The 11,842-nt window shown below is 36.0% G+C and overlaps 1 protein-coding gene across 1 annotated transcript in view; it reads right to left on the bottom strand.

Moving 5' to 3' along the window:
• LOC106471767 (roundabout homolog 1-like) overlaps window positions 1–4,083 on the bottom strand; it is a 58,357-nt gene extending 54,274 nt beyond the window's left edge. The window contains exon 1 of the mRNA XM_022400376.1: window positions 3,774–4,083. Within this exon, the coding sequence (XP_022256084.1) occupies window positions 3,774–4,083 (310 nt within the window). The remainder of the gene's footprint in view (window positions 1–3,773) is intronic.
• Window positions 4,084–11,842: the final 7,759 nt, after the last annotated feature.

Genomic DNA, 11,842 nt, shown 5'->3' with positions numbered 1-11,842 from the left:
TTTACAGCTACGTGTAATTTGGTAAACGGGTAAGAAGTGGCTGTCGTTGATTAGTTTACAGCTACGTGTAATTTGGTAAACGGGTAAGAAGTGGCTGTCGTTGATTAGCCTTACAGCTACGTGTAATTTGGTAAACGGGTAAGAAGTGGCTGTCATTGATTAGTTTTATAGCTACGTGTAATTTGGTAAAAGGGGAAGACAGCTACTGTGGAGCGAAAAAAAAGTTTAATATATATATACGTTTTTGGGGGGCTGATAATTTATAAGATTGATTAATAATTTGTTTTTTATTTTAAACAAATTAGAAGTTGAAACAAGTTTGACCTTTAAATAATTTTAAAGTTATAATGTTTTCATATATATAAGTTGAAACTTGAAAGAACAGTGTTATACACTTTAATTATATCACTATTATAGAAGCTGTACTAAATTTATCCTCAAACACATACTGAAAAAGAAGGTTTTTGCTTGAGACAACATTTATTTACCCGTTACATTACAAACCGGTTTCGAATAGAAAAATCTTAGAACTAAATTATTTTTGGGAAACTTGTTTTTAAAGCAACAGCGGTTCCAGAAAGAAACGGAATAACTGCTTCTCTCCGGTATTCACGTAAAGCTACAAAAGAGCTATCTGCACTAGCCGTCCCTAATTTTGAACCGATAGCGGGAAGGCAGCTAATTAACGACACCCACCGTCACCCATTCAGCTACTCCAAACGTTACTCTTGTAACGCACATACGGCCTCTAGCAAGTTTTTGTTTTGTTTTTGCGGCCACAAGAACCTTTGTTCTATAGCTCTAAGTTTAATACCAACGTAACTGATATTCATGTATATGCTAATGAGTCAAAATAATAATCATATTTAAAAAAACATTGTATAGGATAAGGCATTGCTGAGTAAAACATCTTCAATATTTATTTTTCTTAGGAAACAGGGTGGTACTTTAGTTACTACGATATTCTAAGACATAATTATAACTAACAAGTAATGTAAGTTCTAAAGATGAATTAGCTTAACTCAAAACGGGTCCACTACACAGTTCAACACAAAACGGGCCCACTTCACAGTTCAACAAAAAACGGGCCCACTTCACAGGTGAACACAAAATGGGCCCACTTCACAGTTCAACACAAAACGGGCCCACTTCACAATTCAACACAAAACGGGCCCACTTCACAATTCAACAAAAAACGGGCTATAAAAGTTAAAGTTGTGCTGTTAAACTGTTTGTATTTGTGATTACCATAAACTTGTTGTCAATCGACTACTTTATGTCATTCAATTTTGAAAAAATAAATAAATGAAGTTTTACACTACTTTGTTCCATTACCGGTTAATTAATGATAATTATCATGTTCACATATGTTTTCATCATGACTCAATTTGGGACCTGATCCTTTTTATGAGCACGTTTTTAATTTTAACTTGTACAACTTGATCAAGACACACTTACTGACCGGTATACATGAATTAAGAAACATAGTTTATACATACACAACACATTATACATGTTTCAGCATGAAAGCTAGAAATTTGTTTTTAAAACGTCAAATGTTTATTTCCTTTTTTTACGAGTTTTGTTATAGGCTGTTTTGTCTTCTGAAATATTGTATTTTTCTCAATAATTTGTTGTTGTTGTTGTGGACTGGCTTGACAGCACACTAGCGGCAAAGAAACAGATTGGATTCTATGGAAGCGAATTTATATATAAAAAATTATTGGTAGATCAAAATAATGTTTCGAAAAGCAGGTTTGCGGAATTGGATTCTGGGAAGATTACTTTCTTGGCCATTGCATAGCATACTATGTTATTTCTTCTATCCAGCACGCAATCCCATAATCAATATGATCTAGCAATATTACAGGGCATTAAAGAATGTAGTCGGCAATCTTCCTTTTTTGTAAAATGCCTCTTTCAAATAAAAAAACAACAACAAAATTTCAAGTCGCTCCCTATGTAGCAAATAACAAAATACCAAGAATTAATTTCCACCAAGGAACGACATCTAACTGATAGATCACATGGCCCCCCATGTGCTGGAAGTCTTCCTATAGGAACAATGGGTTCGTGGTCGAATTCATGCTAATTCATCGTTTTTGTCATCTGTTTCTTCTCTGCTAATAAAGTTAAATTACTACGTAGGTATATATTGCTGTTCAATAACTTGAATTAGTATTGCCATCAAGAATGTATGATTAGCACACCCATTTTTTTACACGGTTTCATATTACATAATTTATTACATTAAGTAACTCTATAAGGCTCATATAAATTTGTTAAGTAACGAAAAAAATATGATTTGTAATGTACAGAAAATTTAGCGCAATGTAACACCATTTCCCCATACTTTCGATAACACTTGAATTTTAAGTTGTTCAAAGTGTACATTTTCTTGGAGAGAGTTTACGGCTTATATTTACTGCAATAACACAATAAAAGGGTCGATCGCGGTTCAGTGATTGACACGATGCATCATGGAACTCAGGTTTTATGGTTTGCGTCCCGTTACCACCAAAAATAAAAGAATTGCGTTCCGCACTTTGGGGCCGTGGATGCGTTATAATAGTGACGGTCAAATCCATTATTCGATTGACAAGAGCACCCAAAAAGTTGGCGGTGGGTGATGTTGACTAGCTCTATCACTTCGAAATTAGTAACGGATAGTGCAGATAGTCCTTGTATAACTTTGTGCGATATCCTACAAAGAACCAAACACGATAAAAGTTAATATTTGACTGAACGTTCTGACTGAAAGCCATGATTGGGAAAAAGATATAAAACCCTCAGCAAGCACAATCTGTAAAGAGTTTACTATTACCATTCCTCATAAAATAAAGCGAACTTTGATGGCTTATGTTACTTAACTTGCATTTTTCATTCTGTACGTTTTGCCAGTACGAAAGTGAGAATAGTTTAACGCACGTGGTTGCATTATCACTTGGTTCTTCTGTTTATATCACTCTTACAATCTTTTAGTGAAAATACTTTCATGCCTTTCTTGAAATAACAATGACTATATTTTTACACACTTGCTGCGATTGAAATACTTAAATTAAACCTAGAACAACCCATTTTGTCATTATTTAACTACTGACGGTACATCTTTATCCCTATATTACTCGGATCTTATTGGTGACTTTATTTATCGGTGTTTGCTCTACAGTTAATGTAACTAACAATGATACGTAAAGGTCATTACTTACCGTTCACGGTTAAGACGGCTACAGGTGTTTCTCGCACCATTACTTACCGTTCACGGTTAAGACAGCTACAGGTGATTCTAGCACCATTACTTACCGTTCACGGTTAAGACAGCTACAGGTGTTTCTAGCACCATTACTTACCGTTCACGGTTAAGACAGCTATAGGTGTTTTTCGCATCATTACTTACCGTTCACGGTTAAGACAGCTACAGGTGATTCTAGCACCATTACTTACCGTTCACGGTTAAGACGGCTACAGGTGTTTCTCGCACCATTACTTACCGTTCACTGTTAAGACGGCTATAGGTGTTTCTCGCACCACTACTTACCGTTCACGGTTAAGACGGCTATAGGTGTTTCTCGCACCATTACTTACCGTTTACGGTTAAGACGGCTACAGGTATTTCTAGCACCATTATTTACCGTTCACGGTCAAGACGGCTACAGGTGTTTCTAGCACCATTACTTACCGTTCACGGTTAAGACGGCTACAGGTGTTTCTAGCACCATTACTTACCGTTCACAGTTAAGACGGCTACAGGTGTTTCTAGAACCATTACTTACCGTTCACGGTTAAGACGGCTACAGGTGATTCGCGCACCCCGACCATGTTCTTCGCTTTGCACCTGTATCGTCCTTCATCATCTTGTCGAACATTTTCCAGGACAAGATTACCCGGACCCACCATTCTAATCCGGCCCGTTCCAACACTTATTAGTCGTCCGTTTTTTTCCCATGACACCTTAGGTTCCGGATGGCCTCTGGGAGGTATGCATTCCAACATCACCGTTTCTCCAACTACGACTCGTGTACTCTTAGGACTGGCACGAAAGTCATTTCGAAGAACTAGCAAAAACGACGAAAAAATTAGCATTAATACCTTTTCGATCCAATTCAGCGAATCGTTGTTATTGTTGTCAAGAAATTGCGTATATATAATAAATAATATAGAATAATTAATTAATAATGTTATAATTTTCAAATGCTTACATTTAATGTGAATTAGTCGTGAAAAATAAACAATATTGCAAACACTATGATCATACAATTGTACATAATCATGTTATACTAACATGTTTTGTTACGGCTATGTGTGATAATTAAAGACGACAATCAAAGATAAATATGTTATGATTTATCATCAGAAATCCGGCCCTCTAAAACTGAATACCCTCACATCCACATACCCTGGGGATCCTTTTAATTTGTGCCACGTCTTCAGTTTCTTCTTCTTTTTTTTTGGGCCTGTTTTGTTCATTAAAATGTCGTCCAACGCAGGTTTGGATTTACTACTTTTAACTCAAGATTTCCTTTTGAAGTTAATTTTGTTGCTCAACTGTTTAAGTACTAAGTTTCTATATATATTTATATGTGTGTTTGTGTATGTGAAATAATATTTCTAAATTATATACACTTTACTTCCTGTATGGTGTGGAATGTACATCCTGCAAGTTAACATCTGTTGTACAGATCTGGGACTATCATCTTATGGTTGCTAAGTCCTCCTCGTATTTTTGCTGGCTGCTTACTCCTTAACTTGGAGGGTATACACCTTCACTCCTTAACTTGGAGGGTATACACCTTCACTCCTTAACTTGAAGGGTATACACCTTCACTCCTTAACTTGAAGGGTATACACCTTCACTCCTTAACTTGGAGGGTATACACCTTCACTCCTTAACTTGAAGGGTATACACCTTCTTCTTCTTCTTTGTGAAATAACTCCTCATTTATGTTAGTATGTTGGCATGTAAGATGGCGTAAAGACCAAGATTTCCTACACCTGATTGGCTGCATTATTGGGAGAGTGTATTCGGTATAAACGTTATAAGGTTGCCAATTACTGCCCCTTTGTAAGTACTGTGATTTTTTTGTAGTGTCAGCCGCCCATTACAAGGTTTTATCTTGTCAGTCCCCCAGTGGCACAACGGACTTACAACGCTAGAATCCGGCTTTGTGCCTAAAATTGAAGAATTAACCCTTAAATTACCGACTTATTTATTTACTGTTCACTAAAAGTAGGGTCCAAATATCGAATTATATTGGATAGTATTATGTTTTTGTCTGTTTTAACAAACACTGTAAATACATAGGAAATCCCAGCTGTAATTAATGGAATTTGACAGCTTGAATGTTTTGTGTGGCTTGTTGTTATCAGGAATAAAGTGACCAATAACTTCCTGGATACAGAAGCGATTTGACGCATAAATAGTTTAGACAAATTTGTTTAGAAAGCCGAAGAGATCTTGATCCCATTTATAATTTTAGGATTAAAAGGCTGACACCAGCCTGCAATACGAGAGAACATAAAAGTTTCCTTATTTTGAATCATGTTATCGGTGCTTTGTGAAATATTACTTGGAAATAGCAGTCCTAGCTAATACACGATTGAACTATGAAAAGTGGTTCCAAAAACTGAAGGAAGCTTTAGTGAAAATACATTTGTTAATTTATCCAAGACCAGATTGTTCATATATATTGGATATGGTTGCTAGTGTTAGCGGAATTAGAGTTGTGCAGTCATACGCTAATTTTTACTAACTCTCATATACTGCACAACATTTTTCATATTTGTTAATCACTTGCAACACTATTTAAAAAAAACGAGAGTTTACTGCAAGGGCAGATAAAGTATCATTAAGTGGTTAATGAATTTCAACTAACCAGAAATAATGATTGCACGCTGAATAACAATGCTGAAAGAATAGAAGTACAATAAATTGGAAACTTAGACTAACTTTCTCGTAAAAATGTTCTTACATATGACATAAAGCTGTGGTGAAAGTTAAAATCACCTCATTGACAAAGAGACCTCACAGCAGAGTAGATGCCGTGAATAACAGCCCAGCGAAGTTGGATAATAAATAGCCACGAGAAGAGCAGTCAAAGAACCCAGCATGCTGTAGCATCGGCGCTAATTTCTATTTAACGGCCAAGCTAAACCACTACAGAGTTGTGAATATAGCACGGACATGGTCAGTTATATTAGAAATTGAAGTACAATGGGAAGTACTTTACCACTTCTATAGTCCAGGAAAAGATGGAGCACATGCTCTGACAAAACAAGTGATCCCAAGGGCTCTGATACAGGAGATTCCATGTGCATTACATGATACAATTAGAGGACAACCAGGGTAACGCCACGTCTAATAGCCAACTTCCAGATGCTATTTAATTGGTTGTACTTCTGTAGGTATGTTCAATGGTAAGAACAATAGCATCTACTTTAGAATAGGTAGATACATTGGGATCAAGGCCGCACACCCATAACTGATAAATCGGTAGAACAATAGCATCTACTTTAGAATAGGTAGATACATTGGGATCAAGGTGTGAATTTTAATAGTTTAACAATTTATGTTCGTATTTCACCACATCATCCTTTCTAATGTGCCGCTGTTCGTTGTCTTTGTTAGCTTTCAGAAGTTTCGCGAAGAGCTACACAAAGGGCTATATGTGCACAACCGTTCTGGTTTGGAACTGATAGTTTAGACTTTAGAGGGAAGGCACCTAGTTAACAACATCCACCTTCAACTCTTGGGCTACTCTTATCTGAACGAATAGTGGATCTTACCGTCACTCTTATAGCGCGTCCATAGCCCTAAAGTGCTGAGCGCGTTTTTGTGGCAACAGAATGTGCACCTTGAATCGATTCCGCGCCCATCTAGAACCAATTTCATGATTACGAAATAAAATATTTTACAGTTTTTATATTAAAGGATTAGATATTGTACCGTATAAGTTTCACTTCAGATTTTTTTGTATATTATAAGAATTTTATCATAAAAAAGAAATAGACAGTGTTCATGTTATTTTGCTTTTGCTTTTCGTAAATTTGACATTCAGTTCTATCATCTTTATGTGATCTACTGAGCTCTCTGACAAACACCAAACCAAAATAATATACTTATAAATCCCTCTATAACAATTTACAGTATTGAATCGTAGGCTCTTTGTAGAAATTCTGACACTAAAACGGTTGTACAGACTATAGGGCGTCAGTTGTCGAAACATTATTCAGAGTCTATCATTTTTTCACAGGTATATCCTAGCAACATGTTTAAATCAGCTAAGTGGAATTAACATGTTTCTTTAACAAAGTTATTTTACTTGAGAAATGGACATTACAATAAACACACATGTTTGTGTCGCTACATAGATGGCCCCACTGCTTCGTAAAGTTCTGTTTGTTTGTAGTTAAGTACAAAGCTACACAAGGGGCTATCTGTACTCTGCCCACCAGGTGTATCAAAACCCGGTTTGTAGCGTTGTAAGTTTGCAGACATACCGCTGTGCCACTGGGGGCACTTCGTAAAGTAGCATCAAGATATTAAATTTTATTACAAAAAGAGGGCTATTTACTATACTATCATGAAATATTTAATATTTTTCTTACTTTATTCAGTGCAGACTGATGAAGTATGTATCGTAAAAGGCTTCAATAAAAAATGACATAGAAGTTGTATTATTCCATTTTTATTATGGATATTTTTGTTTGTGTGTGTGTACTCTGGTTTTTCCGCACTGTTGCGTCATATAAAACTAATGTTTTATCTATATGACGAACAATAACTGAAAGAATCACATACAGGGTTGAAATAAATAAGGATACACAACCTCAAGTAATGATGACAAAAAGAAACTTTATTTTTTTTGCAAAATGCTAAATCGTTTAAATACCTATAATTCCTTGGACTATTTTCTTCGCAGTAGAGTGGTAGAACCTATTATTGTTCTTCACATGCAATGGTATATGTACACCAGTAAAAAAAAAGAAAAAGCAACAAGAAAACTGTAGCACCTGTTTTCTTTACGGATAAAGGCAGGAAAGGAAAGAAAATACCTTTATTCCTGAACAAGACAGGACAACATGGCAAACATTTTGACCTTACCTTCTTCTTTACGATCACAATCTTGTATATTAGACCTGCTACTTTTATTAAATACTAGATTGAGCGCCATGTCTAAGCTATACATGTGAATTTTCAAAGTTTCTGTGTTTCTGGATGTATAATATCACATAATACATAACAAATGCATAAAACAATGATGTCCCTGGAGAATGTTAACACTTCCTAACAGGAAAAGAATTAACCAGAGAAAGCTTACAGCTGAAACACATAAAATGACAGAACATTACTGTCTGTTTGAATAGAGCCCATTAACTAAACGCTCTTTACTCCACCCCGTGGCTTACAACGAGGAAGAACAAAAGAAAAAGTGGGATGCACGAAATGCAGCTTTACACGAGAACTTATTTTAGCATGCTATAAAATAGTAATGACATCCTATTATGGTTATAATAAAGCAACATTATAAAAATCACGTAGTTTTTGTTTTTCGCCGGATTAAAGGAGGCGATTTTAGAAATTCCCAGTCTGTGAAAGAAGTCAAAGTTGTTCACGTAAAGAACAAGGAAAAGTTTTCTTATGCTATACTTGATACTATAAACATTATAAATGAATATCAATGAATGTCGCCAGATCAGTCCTAAAAATGGGTATTTAAAATACACTGAATGTCGCCAGATGAATCCTAAAAAATGGATACTTAATATACACTGAATGTCGCCAGATCAGTCCTAAAGAATGAGTATTTAACATACACTGAATGTCGCCAGATCAGTCCTAAAAAATGAGTATTTAACATACACTGAATGTCGCCAGATCAGTCCTAAAAAATGAGTATTTAACATGCACTGAATGTCGCCAGATCAGTCCTAAAGAATGAGTATTTAATATACACTGAATGTCGCCAGATCAGTCCTAAAACTGAGTATTTAACATACATACATCAGTATATGTTTTATTGTGTTTTTTTCTTGTTTTCTTAGTGCAACTCTACACAATGGACTAGCTGCGTTCTCTCTACTACGGGGAATCGAACCTCAGATTGTAATTTTGGAATTCCGGAAACTTACCGCTGTGACCAACGTGTGATCACGTTAGTGAAATAATCTATATAATATTTATTATATTGCAATAGATTCCTCAACATTCAGAAGTAAAATTTTGAGGAATGTAATGTAATAATAATATATCCTAGAAGTAGTGAAATTATTATTCTTGTGTGGGGCAAACGTCCTTATACAGTTAGAATACTTGGTATTATACAGTAGGTACTAAAGAAAGTATTACAAAGAGGTTTAATCCATTTAAATTATCGTTTACTTCAGAGTAACAGAAGTTAAATGATTGTTGTTTAAGGCTTATAACGTAGTTAAATTAATAATAGTTAAATTATGTTCTAAAGAAACAAGTGTACAGTCAATTTTGCCCAATCCTTTATGTAAAAAGAACTCGTTTGTACAGAAATAAGAACAGTACAGGAAAGATGTTGCAATCCATACATATATACATATATATATATATATATATATGCGGCATGTTTTATTGGTTGGGGGACATTTCGATTCGGTGAATAAATGCAACTATAGCTTATATTTCTTATGCTTTTAATTCACTTGATGTCAATAAAACTTTACATTCAAGTGACAAATAAAGAGCAGAAAAACAAATCAAATAAAAGAGTAATTCGGATTAATTCAAAGCTTGGTGATTGTTTGTGACATATTTTGCCAAGATCTGGTAGCTTAAAAATATTTCAGGTTTCTTTGAGCTACAGAAGAGCTATCTGCTTTAACCGTCTGTAATTTAGAAGTGATAGACTTGAGGGTTTGCTCAAGTTAGTTAAACACCGTAGCTTTCAGCAAGAAATAGCAACCTACTGCAGTATTTTGCCAATATAATTATGATATTTCACGTATCAAAGACGGCGTGAAGAGGGTCCCTGATAAAAATGGGTAGGACACCTTGCCCGGTAAGGAAAGTCATGAGCGACAGGTGACTCCTGACCCGTTATGAGGAAAGAAGAAATTAAAAGTATGATCGTAACTGGAAAGATTGAAGAAAGGAGAGACCGTGGAAGACAGAGGTTGACTCATGTCAAGAGTCTATATAAATGGATGAATGTATCAACATTGGAAATATGCTTCAAGGAGAAGAGATCTGTGTAAGACCATGGTCACCAACGTCCTGTTTGGATATGATACATAGAGAGATCTGTGTAAGACCATGGTCACCAAAGTCCTGTTTGGATATGGTACATAGAGAGATCTGCGTAAGACCATGGTCACCAACGTCCTGTTTGGATATGGTACATAGAGAGATCTGTGTAAGACCATGGTCACCAACGTCCTGTTTGGATATGGCACATAGAAAGATCTGTGTAAGACCATGGTCACCAACGTCCTGTTTGGATATGGTACATAGAAAGATCTGTGGAATACTATGGTCACCAATGTCATGTTTGGATATGGTACATAGAAAGATCTATGTAAGACCATGGTCACCAACGTCCTGTTTGGATATGATACATAGAGAGATCTGTGTAAGACCATGGTCACCAATGTCATGTTTGGATATGGTACATAGAAAGATCTGTGGAAGACCATGGCCACCAATGGCCTGTTTGGATATGGTACATAGAAATATCTGTGGAAGACTATGGTCACCAATGTCCTGTTTGGATATGGTACATAGAAAGATCTGTGGAAGACCATTGTCACCAATGTCCTGTTTGGATATGGTACATAGAAGAGATCTGTGGAAGATCATGGTCACCAATGTCCTGTTTGAATATAGTACATAGAAAGAGACTTGAGAGAAAGCAGCTAGTCAACCCAACTACTGCCAGCTCTACTCTTACTCTTGTCAGACAGTGGGATTTCACTGTTATCGTAATCACATACTCACGTCTTCAAAGTGAGGAGCACTTTTTTTGTCGGTAATGAGACACGAATCAAGGAACTTCAGCTCTACAGTGCGTCACGCTAAACAGTGTCCTGCGCTCCGCCCGTTTCTCTAAGAAACTTGGCAGCTATAGGAAAGAGACACTTTTTTTAGGTACGTTTAGCGAGTTTAGCCGTTGGATAAAAGTGGCTTATAATTAAAACAATGTGATCCATCTATTTAAATTCCATTTATGTTTAAACTTCTTTTGATGGCCAGACACTATAACCGGCACAGCTGAATGTTCAACCTCAAAAACATTATGTTTTGAGGCGTATGTGTACCTGAAGAAGGATTAGGAGGTCCGAAATGCCATGCAAATAAATATATGTTTCTAAGTAATAAACAAAGTTGGGTGTGGCCTGGTATTTACACGCCAGGCTATAAACAAGAAGGTCCAAGGCTAGAATCACAATATGGCGTTAAACACGCTCCATACGTTCAGGTATGGGGGCGTTATAAGTGTGACATTAGTCGTTTTGAAGGTGGGTGCTGTTGACTGTTTGCTTTCCCTCTGGTCATCCGATCTAAATTAATGGTATCTATGCCTGAACCTTGGTTCTCTTGGCCTGGTCATTTAGTCCACGTGTCGCATAAAATGCTGTTCAGGTTCAAAATAACAAATATGTCCCTTCCTCTCCCCAGAAAAACAAGCAAACAAACATCAATGCAATAAATAGATTGCGCTATATCATTCCTCACAAACAGATAAATAATGAAATGAATAGACCCATTATATTCGCCGTGTTGTTAGTGAACAAGAAATTGAGAGAAAGATAAAACATTCAGTTTTTATTTTGTGTGGTATTTTGTTTCTTTTATTCAAACATCCAAGCACTTTTT

Source organism: Limulus polyphemus, unplaced genomic scaffold (assembly GCF_000517525.1).
Source record: "Limulus polyphemus unplaced genomic scaffold, Limulus_polyphemus-2.1.2 Scaffold4842, whole genome shotgun sequence".
Taxonomy (NCBI): domain Eukaryota; kingdom Metazoa; phylum Arthropoda; class Merostomata; order Xiphosura; family Limulidae; genus Limulus; species Limulus polyphemus.
The sequence above is the reverse complement of the archived record's forward strand: the minus strand, read 5'-3'. Positions and strand labels throughout refer to the sequence as shown.